At 37.8% G+C, this 16,128-nt stretch overlaps 1 protein-coding gene across 26 annotated transcripts in view; it reads right to left on the bottom strand.

The window, feature by feature from the left end:
• Nucleotides 1-16,128, bottom strand: part of DTNB (dystrobrevin beta) — a 302,922-nt gene that overhangs the window by 208,067 nt on the left and 78,727 nt on the right. For all 26 annotated transcript variants that reach the window (XM_032293916.1, XM_032293926.1, XM_032293912.1 and 23 more), the window contains exon 5: nt 9,673-9,758. In XM_032293916.1, coding sequence (XP_032149807.1) covers nt 9,673-9,758 — 86 coding nt within the window. The remainder of the gene's footprint in view (nt 1-9,672; nt 9,759-16,128) is intronic.

Below are 16,128 nucleotides of genomic sequence, written 5' to 3'. Positions count from 1 at the left end.
AAAAAAATTTTTTTAATTAGCTAGGCATAGTGGTGTGCACCTGTAGTCCCAGCTACTCAGGAGGCTGAGGTGGGAGGATTCCTTGAGCCCAGGAGCTCAAGACTATAATAAGCGGTGATCACACCACTGCACTCCAGCCTGGGTGACAGAGTGAGACCTTGTCTCCAAAAAACAAAAAAAAAAAAAAAAAAGGATAAGAAAAAAGAAAATTCATATTCTATATAGTAACAATACACAGGTATAGTAGAGCTCTATATCTAACAGATATATATAACATACATATATACAATCCTTTTTGGGTTCAATTTGGGGGAATTTATATTGAAGCATCAAGTGAAAAAAACCTTTTTAAATACATTAAAGAAAGATAAAATGTTAGGTTATGGATCCACAGCTTAATTTTTAAGGCATTAGAAAAAAAGAAATTACCAAAGGAATGAAAATCTTCAATGTATCCTCTCATGATAGCTACTAGTTTACAGTTGATGGAAAAATATTAAATACCCATACGGGGGGAAAAATCCAGCAAGGAACTAAAAGATCGCCTTAGTAGAAAGTACAATAAATTAACAAATACACATTAAGTTCCTGTTATGTGGTCCAAGTGCAAGCACTCTGTGAGGTGTTTAGAAGCACAATGAAGAAATATGATAAATGGTCCTTATCCCCCAAGAAACTTTCAATGTAGCTGGAAAAATGAGATACACATGAAACAAAGAAGAATTCAGGCTGACTTCAAATACAACAGAAAAAACAGAGGCAAAAAGATATATGTGAAGCCCCACCATGTGCTAGGCACCACTATCAGTAACTATTCTGAGTCTGCCAGTAGCCACATTATCCTCTTCTTCCTTAGTAACAAACAGAACACTAATTTGATGTTGTGCAGGAATGTACCAACTAATAAGCTGCAGGTTCCCAGCAAGTAGTGGTCATGTGACTAAGTTCTAGCTAAAATGAGCTTGTAGGCACAAGGGCTGTAGGGGACTTCCAGAAAACTAGGTAAAGAAACATAACTGAGCTAAAAAGCAGGTCATTTTTCCTTATTCCTTTCCTCCTTCTTCTATCTGGAGTGCAGCTATGATAGCTGGAGCTCCAGCAGCCATCTTGGACTATGAGGTAATCTCAATCTTGATATAGAAATCACACTAGAATGGTAGGGGGAAAAAAAAAAAAAAGACAAGAAACTGTGAATCCTAGATGAACATGAAGTCACCATATTGGCCCTGGACTACCTACCTCTGGACTTCTTTTATGTAAGAGAAAATTAAACTTCAACTTTAAGATACTATTATTCTGGGTTTCTGCTCTCATGTAAGAAATTATAATACTAAGCATTATTCTACTATTACCATTTAGAAAGGTTAACTTACTAAAGGTCAAAAAGTTAAGAAGCCAAATCAAGTTTAAACCCACACCTATCTTACTCCAAAATAAATACCATAACACCACACTCCTTCAAAATATGATTTAGAATAGATACAAAAACATATCAGCAGGAATTGTCAAGTTCTAAAAGGAAGGAATTTGGAAGCTAGGACTTGAAAGATAGGATCTGGAATGATGAGGTCAAAACAGGTTGAGGCAAGGGGCTGGAGGGCACTAAAGAGGAGGAGAATCAAAGTCTCTGTGACAGGAATGTGCAGCGTGGATCTCTTACTGGCGATAAGCAGGAAATAGGGCATTGAAGAAAACATTCTATGATAGGCAACTTATATTGAGAAATAAAGAAAAATAAAGACTGAACAGGAAGAGTATTTCTGTTATAAAAGAAAACGCTGAAAGAGGGACGCTTAAAAACTTTTAAGAAGAGATCAAATTTTTAGAGAGCTAGGTTTCAAGGAGATTAGACTGTTAATGACCAGCACACAATGAATAAAAGAAAAAGAATGGAATTGGAGACACCAGTTAGGAAACCTTGTAAACAATGCACAAAGGAGGTGGGGGAGCCTGGATTACAGTGGTGACAGTGTGTGCGGGGCAGCGGAGGCCAAGTCCAAGACATTTCAATGCAAAGAACTGCAGTTGATGACAAACTAGATTACAGAACAAACGAAGTTTAAAACTTAGTATTATTCTAAGTTTCTAGCTTGGGAAAATACTGATAAATCCTGACTAACATAAACAAACTGAAGATACAGATATTATACTTCGCTTAGGACATACTACACTTCGCTTCGGACATATCTGTTTAACTAACTAGCAAATTTTCAAGCGGAACCACCCTGTAGACAGAAACAGTATTTAGTCACAGTTCTAGACTGCAAATAGAGAACTTAGAAAATGCCACCAATGATATGAATAAATGATGCTCTTCAAAGGAAGGAAGAACATAACTGATTTAACCTTTAAATAGCTGGCTGCTAGTCAGGTGTAGTGGCTCACACCTGTAATCCCAGAACTTTGGGAGGCCTAGGCAGGAGAATTGCTTGAGCCCAACAGTTCAAGGTCAGCCTGGGCAACATAGCAGGACCTCATCTCTACAAAAAATTAAAAAAAAAAAAAAAAAAGTAGCTAGGCATGGTGGCAGGCCTGTAGTTCCAGCTACTTGGGGGACTGAAGTGAGAGGACTGCTTGAGTGCAGGAGTTGGAGGCTGCAGTGAGCTATGATCATACCACTACAGTCCAGCCTGGGTAACAATGCAAGACCCTGTCTCAAAAATAAATAAATAGCTGGCTGCTATTCTTACAAGGAGGAAAATAATCATTCATTAAATCTGAATGAAAACAAAGGACAACATGGGAGGTGGCAGACACTGCCAGGTGCCTACTTAGTATCTTCTTCCCCTTCTACTTTCTAGCTGATTTTGACTGCTGGGAATGGCTGTGTGCCATTTACAAATGACTTCTCAGCCTCCTTTGTACATTGCAATGCAAGTGTAGATTTCTGGAAAACCCTTGGCTTTCCTAATAGAAGCACCTCTTTCTTCCTTCTGTCTGAAGTAAGTACAGAGGCCTGGGACACAGCAGTCATCTTTTGATCCTAAGTAAGAAAGCCATATGGCAGCAGGAAGATGGGAAGATGTGAAGTCTATGATGACAACCATAAGTCAGGGTACCAACTTTGAACTGATATTATCAGCCTTTGGACTTACTTTTACATGAGAAAAATGTCCCAATGTGCTCAAGCCACTGTCAGTCAAGTTTTCTATTGCCACTCTGTGTATTCATAACTGATTAACTGAGGAGTAACTAACTTGTGGCCGCTAATGGTGTAAATATTCAGGACCAGTGACTTTAGCGTCCAAGTATATGAATATATACACATATAGCTTCACAATCACAAAAGTGTATATATATATATACACACACCCACACCAATGAATCTACACCTAACCCATTCAGAGTGATAAAAAGGAGTAACTGGATAGTAAAATGACTAACCACTCCCACAAAAAAGCATTACTTCAGTTATACTTAGTTACTATGTCATATGAATAGATTCAAAGGAATGAAAAAAACTTTTTTAATTAATAAGAAACTATAATAAGCCCATACCACAATAAGAGAAGTAGAAACATATCTATTTGTTTTAATGAGACATACTGCTAGACCCAAAAATTGAAGGCACAGTACAGTAATTCATTACTTCTTGAGTTATTGGTTTAAAACAGTATTTTTTAATGAATAGGCTTATCTGTAAAAAAAACAATTTAAAAATGATTGCTAATTCTTAAATCTTAAATGAAGTTTAACAATCAATCTAAGTTACTGTGATTTACCTATGTACGTATAAAAGGATCTTACCAAAGAAGTGAATAATAAAATTTAATGAAAATATTTTTTAAAAAGTAAACTAGTACTCTAATTAAATAAAGCCCTAAACCCTCCTGGCATTAAGGGACTACATTACTTCCCACATACCCAGTTAATTTCCCCAGTAATTCTCTATTTATACACCTCTGAAAGTATGCTAATTCCCCAATAGTTATTTCCAGCTAAAAAGGGAAGCTTTCTCCCTTGTGAAAAACCCACAATCAAGCCCTTAAACGTACATGTGTACACAATTTTAAAAATATTCTATATCTTTTGTGTGATACGCAAAATAATGCTACTGATCCACCATCATCACATAACGTTTTGATTTTTTCCTGATGATAATGACCCTGGTTTTACTGGCTGCATCTATCCATTTATTTCAACGCCCCTTTCAACCCCATGTGACTGTTTCAACTAACCACATGCTTTTTTTGCAAGACGATAGAGCTATTTAGACTACAGAAATGAGTCTATAAATGGAAAGCAATTTTCTTTTACATGTTTGCTTTCCCTAAGCAACCTAACCCACAAAAACATGCACACACATCTGTCATTTTATAAATACCTATACACAACCAGACCCAAGTACTACATACTGTAGTTCAAAACCCATTAATACGCCACTGGCCAGGCGGGGTGGCTCCTGCCTGTAATCCCAGCACTTTGGGTGGCTGAAGCAGGCAGATCATCTGAGGTCAGGAGTTCAAGACCAGCCTGGCCAACATGGAGAAACCCTGTCTCTACTAAAAATACAAAAATTAGCTGGGCGTGGTGGCATACGGCTGTAGTCCCAGCTACTCGGGAGGCTGAGGCAGGAGAATCGCTTGAACCCAGAAGGTGGAGGTTGCAGTGAGCCAAGATCACACCACTGTACTGCAGCCTGAGCAGAGCAACTCCGTCTCAAAACAAACAAACAAAGAAACTCATTAAAATGCCACATCATTATGCAAGAATGAGGTTGGAGGGTGGGAGTCTACATGCCTTGGGCTTCTAGTGTTGACTCAGCCAAGAACTGCCTGAGACAAGGCTCCAGACCTCCTTTGGTTTTTGTTTTCCTTTTTCTTCTTTCTTTCCCTTTATTCATAAAATACACATTTAGGGCTTGTATCTTACTTTCTTCCAGTTCTAAACATTTTGGTTATTTAAGAAATGTAAATCTGGGGATCACTCATTCAGATTAAAGTCACTTCCATCTAATGAGGAAAAGCGATGGTTAACAGAAACCATGAGGATAATTACATAGCCATGGGTGGTTAAAAAACTACAGCAGAGGAGTCTAAAGTTTGAACAGGGTAAACTTCAACTGTAACTTCAAAGGGAGGTCCTTCTTCAGTCTGCTAATGAAACATCAAGGAAGCAGTTGAAACATCTGTAGGAACAGTCAATTCTGAGCAAAACAGAAAGAGCCTCAGGTCATCTATTCTCTGACTGCTGATAGTGTGGCCTATCAAAAACATGCAAAAATATAAATTATTATAAAACCATTGTGTTAGAACCCAGAGAAAAATTCCTGCTATCATTTCGGCATTTTTCTTATTTTCTTTGTGCATAGTAAATTTTTGTTTAAAACCATATTACACTTACGCATTTTGATCTAAACCCTATTTTTGAAGGCATTATATTCAATCATGTGGATGTCCCAAAACTTAACTGAGTTCTCACTTTTGGACACTAACGCTGTTTCAAGTTTTCATATAAGTGTTGCCACAAATATACAAAAAGCTTGGGGTATACTTCTGATTAATTCCTTAGGATAAACTCAAGAAGTAGACTGAATGAATATGAATCTTTTTAAAGCCTTCCTGATACATACTGTTAAACGGCCTTTCAAAATGGTGGCACCAGCTTTTTAATGAATTTTAAAATAAACTGATGAATCTTTTGCTCCTTTTGGTGCAACCAGATGCAATTTGAATAAGAAGACTAAGCTTCTTTGAAAACAAATAGCAGAATTAAAGTAAATAAATCACATAGTAAAATTAATTGATAATTAAGCACATTTTAACACATAATGGGCTTTACGGTCTACAAATTTTGTTTTCTTGAGTTATATTTTGGGTTTCTGACGTTACTGAATTTTGATCATGCTTTCAATTAAAGTCCGTATTCCAATATAAATAACTGGTATTTAGAATCCTGATATAAGTTACCTCTGAATCTAGGACATAGTCCCTAATGACCACAACAGTGAACCATCTCTGTAAATGAATGCTACCTGGAGACAGAAAGTCACTTAAGACAAATCTGAAAAATCTAAGAAATGTTTTAAACTAGAAGTACAAATATTTGTTCAGTCATTCAAATGTATCTTGGCACTATAACAAACCAAAAACCCCATGTCAAATAAAAAAAGTAGAGGGGAGAAAATCATAGGAAAAAATCTAAGATCAAAGCAAAAAGGAAAAAACATAGAAATGCTAAAACATTCCATAAATCAGAAAACTTAACAGGAACATTAATAATAGTAACAATAGAGAGTCCAGTCAGTAGAAGGAGGTTGGAGCAAACAGGAACCAAAACAATGGAATAATTAGGTGGGAGAAAGTGAATAAACAAAGGTCATTTGCTGTTACAATACAGTGTTATTTCTCCCTTTTGGCTGCACTACTATTCAGCCACCTCAACTAAGTAGGACATTGCTGAGAACTAGAAAACAAGACGGGACAGGTTCTGAAACTAGCCCAAACTAACAATCATACTACACGAGTTCAAGTGCTTCTCTCCTAACAATCACTTTAAATCCTTATTTTAAATAGAACGCTAAGAGGTTTGGTTATGATTTCTCTGTCCGTAGCATATGAAAAGTTGTAAGTCAGAAGCAAGGAGAGATTTCTAGAGAGTGGTACACTGAAAATACATGCCATTATATTTGCCAGTGATAAAGGACATACACAAACCACCGCCGCCACCGCCACTACCACTACCAACAACAAAAAACTCAAGAACTGACAAAGCACAGTAGTCTCAAAATAGGAGGAGGAGGAATAGAAAATCCAAGCTTCACAATTAGCCCTAAATCCTAAATGCATCAGAAAATGGCATCCCTAAGAGATGAAAATGTTATAAGTATAATCAGTGAGTTCTGATGGATTGAGACAGGGTCTCACTCCAACACCCAGGCTGCAGTGCAGTGGCAGAGTCATAGCTCACTAAAGCCTCGAACTCCTCCTAGGCTCAAGCAATCCTCCTGGAGGCCTCAGCTTACCAAGTGGCTGGGACTTCAGGTATGTACTGCCACGCCAAACTAACTTTTTAAAATTACATTCATGTATTTATTTATTTTTGAGATAGAGTCTCACTCTGTTGGCCAGACTGATATACAATAGCATGATCTCAGCTCACTGCAACCTCCATCTCCAGGGCTGAAGCAATTCTCCTGCCTCAGTCTCCCAAGTAGCTGGGATTATAGGTGTGTGCCACCACGCCTGGCTAATTTTTGTATTTTTAGTAGAGATGGAGTTTCACTATGTTGGCCAGGCTGGTCTCAAACTCCTGACCTCAGGTAATCTGCCTGCCTCAGCCTCCCAAAGTGTTGGGATTACAGGCATGTGCCACCATGCCCAGCCTTAAAATTACTTTTATAGATACACGGTCTTGCTATGTTGCCCAGGCTGGTCTCAAACTCCTGGCCTCAAGTGATCCTCCCGTCTCAGCCTCCCAAGGTGCTAGAATTACAGGCATAAACCACCACACCCAGCCAAGTTCTGTTTAAAACAGAAGGGCCAGGCCACATTTTAAAGTGGTTTCCACCCTGGAGGATTAAAAAGTAGAGACAGGCTTCTGTACCCAAATATTTTACTTATGTCGAACATCTCAATCCCAAACGAAGATAATTACACTACAATAAAAATAATGAAACAGACCTACAGCTGGCAGAGAAATTCTAATTTTTAGCATGGAAAAGAAACCACACTTGAAATCGACTTGAATAAGATAAACATGGTGATGGGTAACCCAGCACAGTCTGTATCACATCTATCTGAACACTACTGCAATGACCTGGGGCCCTGAGCACACTGACATGTCACCTTTGGCTTGGCCCATGGGCTTCTGTGCCACTTCAGTCTTGGTCATGTTGTGTTCCTCCAAAAAGTTCAGAAGCCACATGAAAAAAACTGCCATCACCTGGATACCTTCCAAATATAGAACTAGAATTTGTGCCTTTTCGCTAACAGTTACAACACAGAACTCCAGTAATTTCAGTATTTGATCAACAATTTACATTTGACAAAATTTTAAATATTTACTATGTGTCAGGTGAGTTGGCTGTGTAAATACAGTTGACTTTAAAGAAACTTAAAGATTCCAGAGTCATCTAGAATACACAGTTAACAACTTTCTGCTACTGTATTTTTCTACTACTGTATTTTTCAACCCGTCTCCCCGATATTAATAAAGATGGTATATATATTCTTTATCTAGTATCATCATCATTGAAAATCAGACAAAATTATAACTTTTCTTCGTGTTTGAATGAAATATAATTTCAAACATATTAGCTTTCTCAGAAAACATCATTTTTGTATTTTATAAAAATATAAAAGAAATTTCAGCCCAAAGAATACTGAGATGTACCATGTAAAGAGCCTCAGAAGAATATTCAAATAAAATCATAATTTTTATTACCAAAAATGTTCTATATTGCAGCTGATTTTGAAATGAAGCTAAACTGGATAGCAGTTGACGAAATACATTAAGATATTTCTTTGGAATATCTAAATCTGTATCTAGTGGGTCATCTAGCTTTCCAACTTTCAGTGTCATGGTAAAGTAAGAAAAAGCACAAAAAACAAATGCACCTATGAAGTAATCTTGCCCAAAAACTTGTATTAATACTTGAGTCTGATCAAGCCTCTGTATCCTTCAATTAAAAAAAAAAAAAAGTAGGGCACAGAGGAACATTGCAAGGATACAGTCATCCAAATCCAGGCTCACAGGGTACCACACTACTTTACTAAGATTTCAGTCTCATTCCCCTGAAAGGTGACATCCAGTTTCCTACTCTGTGGCTACTGTTTCACGGCACTCTGAACGCCGTGCTGAAATTACCCATGTGTCTCCTGTTAAAGCACTAGCTCAGGGGAGCATAATCACGTAGCTCAGGACAGGGCGCTGACGTCTGAGTTAAAACCCCAGCTTTGCCCCCTTGGTTAACTCATCTATAAAATGAAGAAAATATCACCTGTCATTCAAAAGCATTTTAAGGATTCCATGAGAAAATACATGTAAAGCCCCTAGCACAATTCTTGGCATATCTTAGGGAGTAACTCATGACTGAATAAAAACCATAAGCAGCAAAATTAAATCATGAATTTCACCTCTTTTGATTTCATCTAATCACCTTCTTATAGTATCTAATGAATAGTAAAATGCCAAAATGACAAATAGTAAAAAAAAAAAAAAATTAAAAAATTAGCAAACATAACAGGAACTTAAAATAAAAAAAAAAAACAGGTAATCAGCTTCTAAATAACTGCACCTGACTCTAAGGTAGTAACGAATAACATAATCACAGCAAACATCACCTGATGAAAAATGGAGTTATTAAGAGCTAAACCTAACCAAACCTAGTAAAAGTGATCACATTTTAACTAAAAGTTCTCAATATAATCATCTTCAAGTATAATTTTGATAATGTGGAAAACATTTCTAAAGTAATTTTTTAAATGTCAGCATTAGGATTCTGAGACTTTTCAGTTTTCTCACTAAAAAACACTAACAATAAATTAAATCAACCAATTTTTCCATCTGAACAGTAGGTGGCATAACTCACCTACTGTGAGTTGCTGCAGAGTGAGTAATTTGCTATTTTTTTTTAAAAGCTCAACATAGCATCATTCAAAATTCTGACAATATTCATTTAAAAGTCCTCATTTGAAAATGACATTTTTCAAATAATAGGAAAATACTTACATCTCAATTTGTCCAGCATTTTTCCACCACACATGGTTGCTAACATAGCTTTAACTGAAAATACCGTCAACTTGCCTCGGCCCTCACTGCAAAATAAATTATATTAGAAATAATTGCTATCTGAAACCATAAAAGGAGTCAAATGTATCACTAAATATTGAGCAGCCAGTAAGTGGATTCCTGACCTTGTCTGTTACAATTTTACCACATTTAGAAACCCTGGATTTTTTTGTTGTTGTTTTCATTTGTAGAAGTAAGACTTCACCTATGCTAGGTGAGGAATGCTAAAGCTAGCCTGAATTTTCTGGAAATAAGTTTTAGAAACACTGCATGTAATTTCTATTGGCTATGTAGCAGAGGTCAAATGGATGGACCTGAAGTGAATTTCCTATTAACTAACCCCATTAAATCCACAGCTGCAGTTGTTAAGTATTCAAAACTGAGGGGCCACCTGGTTTGAATATAATTCAGAAACATGACCTTACATCAGGATATTACAACAGTGTCTTGTTACGTAGTAAACAGGGCGCATCCTGCTATGAAGATTTTACAGTGCGTTCATCTTTGTTTTTACTGTAATAACCTTTATGTTACCATGTAAGTGTTAATTCTAAGAAGCTCAATCACACCTGTCTCAGATCTTCTAACATACCATTGTAAGAAAAGTGAAGAGGAAGGGATAGTATTATCAGTTCTGTAGAACTGGAAAGATGAAATGTAGAAGAATGTAAATGAATCACCTAGAGTAATGCTGCACACCACCAGCAGAACCAAGACAATATCACCAAGGCCCGCTGACCCAAAGTGTCCACAGCTTCATTCATTCATCTATGCCCTGGTTTCAAGGCAGATAAAAACTTCACTAGTTGGTTGTTAAAGTTATCATATGTAAGCCAAGAATGTGCTTTTGTGTTAATTTTTTAAAGCTGGGTTCATGTTTCATAGTAACTTAAGAGTAAGATACTTTTGCAATAACAAAAGCTATACCATTTTTGTTTCGAAAAAGCATGTATCATCCTATTTATATCCACTAATGGTTCTAATATGGTGTTTTCCATTTCCCACATTGTCTTTATATACAGAAAGATCAAACCTGAAAAAAGGTAAATAACCCATAAGCTAGAAAATTATCAGTAAAAACACTACCAGGAAATATCAACATTTGTTATGGTTGAGTTTTTAACTATTACATGTCCTTGAATTTATTCATAAAACAAAATAGAAATGCCTGCAACTAGCTAAAATTAGAATGGGGTTTTTTAAAATACATAGTGCTTCAGAAATATAGTTACAGCTCCATGTACAAAGCAATATTGCACCTGGAAATAAGGCATATTCCTGCATCAAATAACTACTACATTATGTAAGAAAAGCTAGTGGTGTAAGATACATCACTGGGTTACACGGAATGGGTTTCTAAGACATACAGAGCTTTTAGAGTGGACTTTCTTTACACCAAGCACTTGAATGCTGAGTACATTTAGGCACACCCTACCTTATGAGATAAGTACACTTTCTACTACTAAAGTACGAACAAAGAAGAAAAAAAACCATATATTTGCTTTCTCATCTTTCTTTGAAACTAGGATAAGGGCATACAACACATCTCCCCAAATAAGACACACTATGCTAGATTTCAAGGGGAAATGATTAACTTGGAGAAGCCGGAACTCCAGAAGAATCCACCTGGTGGGGATGGCAGCTACATCCAGTGTCCTGGGGCAGCAGAGAGAGTGACTGTTGGGGCAGCACCCAGAGCCCAGTATCAGTGGTGTTTGGAGCACAAGCAGCAAGGTCTGTGGCCAGAGTGGTGTCTTCATGAGAGTTCTGTGAAATGATTTTGCACTGTTCCTGGCAGCGGTTTTCAAGCCTACATTCCCAACCTTCTTAGAGAATCTATGGATCACCCTTTTAATTAATTGGCCAGAGATGGCATCTATTACTTATAACTAAGAACTCTGATGGATACAGCTTCTAACCTGAAGTAAAGTGGCCCACAAAGGTGAAGCAACAAAAGGAACTATTGCTGAAGTCCAGAGTGAGATTAAGAATGCCTGATGGGCCAGGAGTGGTGGCTCACACCTGCAAGCCCAGCATTTTGGGAGGCCGAGGCAGGCAAACCATAAGGTCAGAAGTTGGAGACCCGCCTAGCCAACATAGTGAAACCCTATGTCTACCAAAAATACAAAAAAAAATTAGCTGGGCATAGTGGCGTGTGCCTGTAGTCCTGGCTACTTGGGAGGCTGAGGCAGAAGAATCGCTCGAACTTGGGAGGCGGAGCTTGCAGTGTACCAAGATCGTGCCACTGCCCTCCTGCCTGGGTGACAGAGCCAGAGTCCATCTCAAAAAAAAAAAAAAAAAAAGAGTGCCTGATGACCAGCAAGGCAAGAATGAAGAGGAAGTGCTCAAGGACACGAGAGTGTGCCTTGCTGTCCTTGCAACTAATGACGTTTCTTGAGGAAAACTTGCTCAAAACATGTTTAGTAGAAGAGACTTGATGATGCAAGAATATGCACAAAATCCCACAAAAGAAACAAAGTAAAAATTAATCTTGGAAGAGATTTCCATAAAAATCAAGCTATTAAGCACATCCGAGAGGCTGCGGCACAGAAGGCACGCAGGGGCTCTGGAAGCCAACAGCATTCTGTTCCCAGCCTCCAAGGCACTGACGTGGGTATTTGCTTTATGACAACTCATTCAACTGTACTTTGTTCTGAGTATCTTTTTGTAGCTGTCTTTTACTTCTTGATAAAAACTGTTTGAAAAAATAAATCATAGGACAGTAAGGATTGCCATTACTGGAAAAGGCTAATCATTTAATGGGGGGAATGATGAAGGGGAAATCTATAAGTTAAAAAATACTTGCTATATATATTGGAACACATAAAAATTTCCATAACAGAATTTATACACACACACACACACACACAAACAAAAAACATTAAAAATACCAAGGCTCAGGGCCAACCCTTAGAGGTCCTAATTATTTGGCCTAAGGTGGTTGGCATTGGTAATTCTTAAAAGCTCCCCAGGTGATTCAAAAACACAGCCAGATTTGAGAACCACTGACCCAAAACAAATCAACTTTAAAAAAAAAGGACTCAATAGAAAAAGGGAAAGTGCATTCACATACAACAAAATAGACATGGAAGAAACACAAATGACTATTAAGCACATGGGAAAGCACTCAATAATAAAAGGAAAACAAAGCTAAAAAATAATGAGATATATTTTTTAAATGTCATAAGTTACTGTTTCCAAAGACTGCGAAGTTGACTTAGACAAAATATATTTTTGTTGTTGTTGTTTTGTTTTGAGACAGAGTCTCTCTCTGTCACCCAGGTTGGAATGCAGTGGCATGATCACAGCTCACTGCAGCCTTAACCTCCTGGGCTCAGGCAATCCTCCCACCTTCACTTCCCAAGTAACTCGGAGCACAGGCATGTGCCACCACACCTAGCTTGAATTTTTTTTTTTTTTTTTTGAGACAGGGTCTCGCTCTGTTGCCCAGGCTGGAGTGCAGCGGTGCAATCTCAGCTCACTGCAACTTCCACCTCCCGGGTTCAAGCGATTCTCCTGCCTCAGTCTACTGAGTAGCTGAGATTACAGGCATGCACCATCACACCCGGCTAACTTTTGTATTTTTAGTAGAGACAGTGTTTCACTATGATCGTCAGGTTGGTCTGGCTTGACATATTTTAAAAGAAATAGTTTAGCTACATTTCCTTTTATTTTGTAATGTAATATTTATCACTTTCATAATTAATTACTTCTAAAATGATCACTTTAAAGAGAGAGAGTATACATGCCAGAAAACAGTAAGTCATCTCTCTGGTTTTGTATAATTTTAAGGTCCATCTATGATCAACGATTATGCCTTTAGTTAATTCTGTATGGTATCCTTTTTAACTTTTCATTAAAGTATAATGAACATACAGAAAAGTATATAATTCATGAATGAACTTTCACAAAATGCTCCCTCGTGAACATTTAGAGTTCACTGAATGAACTTTCACAAAATAAACACCCAGGTAACCAGCACTCAGGTCAAAAGACAGACTATTACTCGCATCCAGAAGCACATCTTTCCTAAACCCACCTCCCACCATGGTCACTTCTATTTTTTTTTTTTTTTTTTTTTTGAGACAAAATCTCGCTCCATCACCCAGGCTGGAGTACAGTAGCACAATCTCAGCTCACTGTAACCTCTGCCTCTTGGGTTCAAGTGATTCTCATGCCTGAGCCTCCCAAGAGCTGGGATTACAGGTGCACACCACCATGCCCAGATAATTTTTATAGTTTTAGTAGATACAGGGTTTCACCATGTTGGCCAGGCTGGTCTCGAACTCTTGACTTCAGGTGATCCACCAGCCTAGGCCTCCCAAAGTGCTGGGATTGCAGGCATGAGCCACCATGCCCAGCCCGGTAACATCTATCCTGACTTTAGTATCATAAGACAGATTTGACAGCTCTTGACCTTCATATAAATGGAATCTTACAGTATGCACTCTTTTATGTCTGGCTTCTTTCACTCAACAAAATTTCTGCAAGATTTATTATGTTGTTATGTACATTAGTTCATCCTGCTATTGTAGCATTCTGTTGTATGAATATACTGCATTTTATCCCTTCTCTTATTGAGGGATATTTTCAAACTCTCTATTTTAAACTATTCGATGAGCATGACAAACAAAACATGAGTATAGGTACAAATAAATACTTGTTGACTTATTGATATTCCTTACTAAAAGAAAGAAAGAAAAAAAAGCTGCCTGTGGGTCAAAGTGAAACCAGTGGCACAAAAACTGATGACATTCTAAGGGTTACATACAATCAGCCCTCAGGATCCATGGGGAATTGGTTCCAGGGACCCTCCAGATGCCAAAATCCACGGATACTCAAGTCCCCGAGTTGACCCTCCATATCCACCGGTGACTGATTCGACACATGGGAACCTGCAGATACAGAGGGCCGAGGGTACTGGCAATGCTGAGGAGTTTAAAAATAATCCAGAGGGAAAAGCACAGCACCTTGGAAATGGCTTCAGGAAGAATAGCGTCCTTAGGACCCTATCCGCTTCTAAAACGATTATATCTGGGAACTGTGGCTCATGCCTGTAGTACCAGCTACTCAGGAGGCTGACACAGGAGGATCACTTAAGTTCAGGGGTTTGGGGCCAGCCTGGGCAATATAGTGGGACCTCATCTCTAAATAAAATAATAATAATACAATAATATTATTGTTGGTCTAATACTAAATAAAGGAATTATTAACAAAATAAGTTTGAATATGTCTGGAGTCATTTGGATAGACCAAGCAGAAGAATTGGTGTAGAAATGTAATTATTTCTTTCTCTCTAAACCAAGTGGGCCCTTTATCAAAAGAGACAGCACATTATCTAAACACAGAAAAAGGAAAGAAACACAAAGGGGTAGAAAACTGTTCTGTTCTTTTCACCCGAAATTCACACACTCAAGAAGACTAAACTGATGTTTTCCAATGTGCATATTCATAGTCATTTTTTGTAGCATGTTTCTAATGGCAAAAGACTGGAGATAATCAAAATGCCCATTAGTAGACTGACTGCTATCATAAAAAGAGTAAGAAATATATATGAAAGACAGAATTATATGCAAGGCAGACTAGGGAAAAGCAAGGTACAGAACAAAATAACTGCTGGAAGATTATCTAACAACTATGTTAAAAAGGAGGGAGAAGAAGAACATCAAATATGTGTTTGCATATGTATAAACTACATGTGAGAGGACACTGAGTTTCTAATCTGTATGTTTAGGCTGCCTACGTCTCACCCTGGAGGCAACCTTCAACACTGGTTGCCTCCAGGGTGAGACGTAGGCAGCCTAAAGAGAGGCATAAAATGGTGGGTACTTTCATTGTAAGTATTAAAAATGCTTATACTAGAAAAGAAGAAGTTTCTCAAGTCAATAATCTACCCCTCCAACTTAAGACACTAGAAAAAGAACAGCAAATTAAACTCAACACAAGAAAAGGAGAAAAAAAAATACTATAAGAGCAGAAATTAATGAAACTGAAAGCAGAAAAATAGAGAAAAAAAATCAATAAAACCAAAAGCTGGTTCTTTGAATGGATCAACAATATATAAATCTCTCGCCAGACTATGAAAAAAAAAAAAGATACAAATTACCAACATTAAGGAAGAGGTGAAATCACCACAGGTTCTACAAACATTACAGAAATAATAAAGCTTATTTTGGTTTGATTTTTTTTTTTTTTGGGGGGGACGGAGTTTTGCTCTTGTTACCCAGGCTGGAGTGCAATGGCACAATCTCGACTCACCGCAACCTCTGCCTCCTGGGTTCAGGCAATTCTCCTGCCTCAGCCTCCTGAGTAGCTGGGATTTCAGGCACGCACCACCATGCCCAGCTAATTTTTTTGTATTTTTAGTAGAGACGGGGTTTCACCATTTTGACCAGG

Source organism: Sapajus apella, unplaced genomic scaffold (assembly GCF_009761245.1).
Source record: "Sapajus apella isolate SASKATOON/1434 unplaced genomic scaffold, GSC_monkey_1.0 scaffold31, whole genome shotgun sequence".
In the NCBI taxonomy this organism is placed as follows: domain Eukaryota; kingdom Metazoa; phylum Chordata; class Mammalia; order Primates; family Cebidae; genus Sapajus; species Sapajus apella.
Note: the sequence above shows the minus strand (reverse complement) of the source record. Positions and strands in the feature narration are given on the sequence as shown.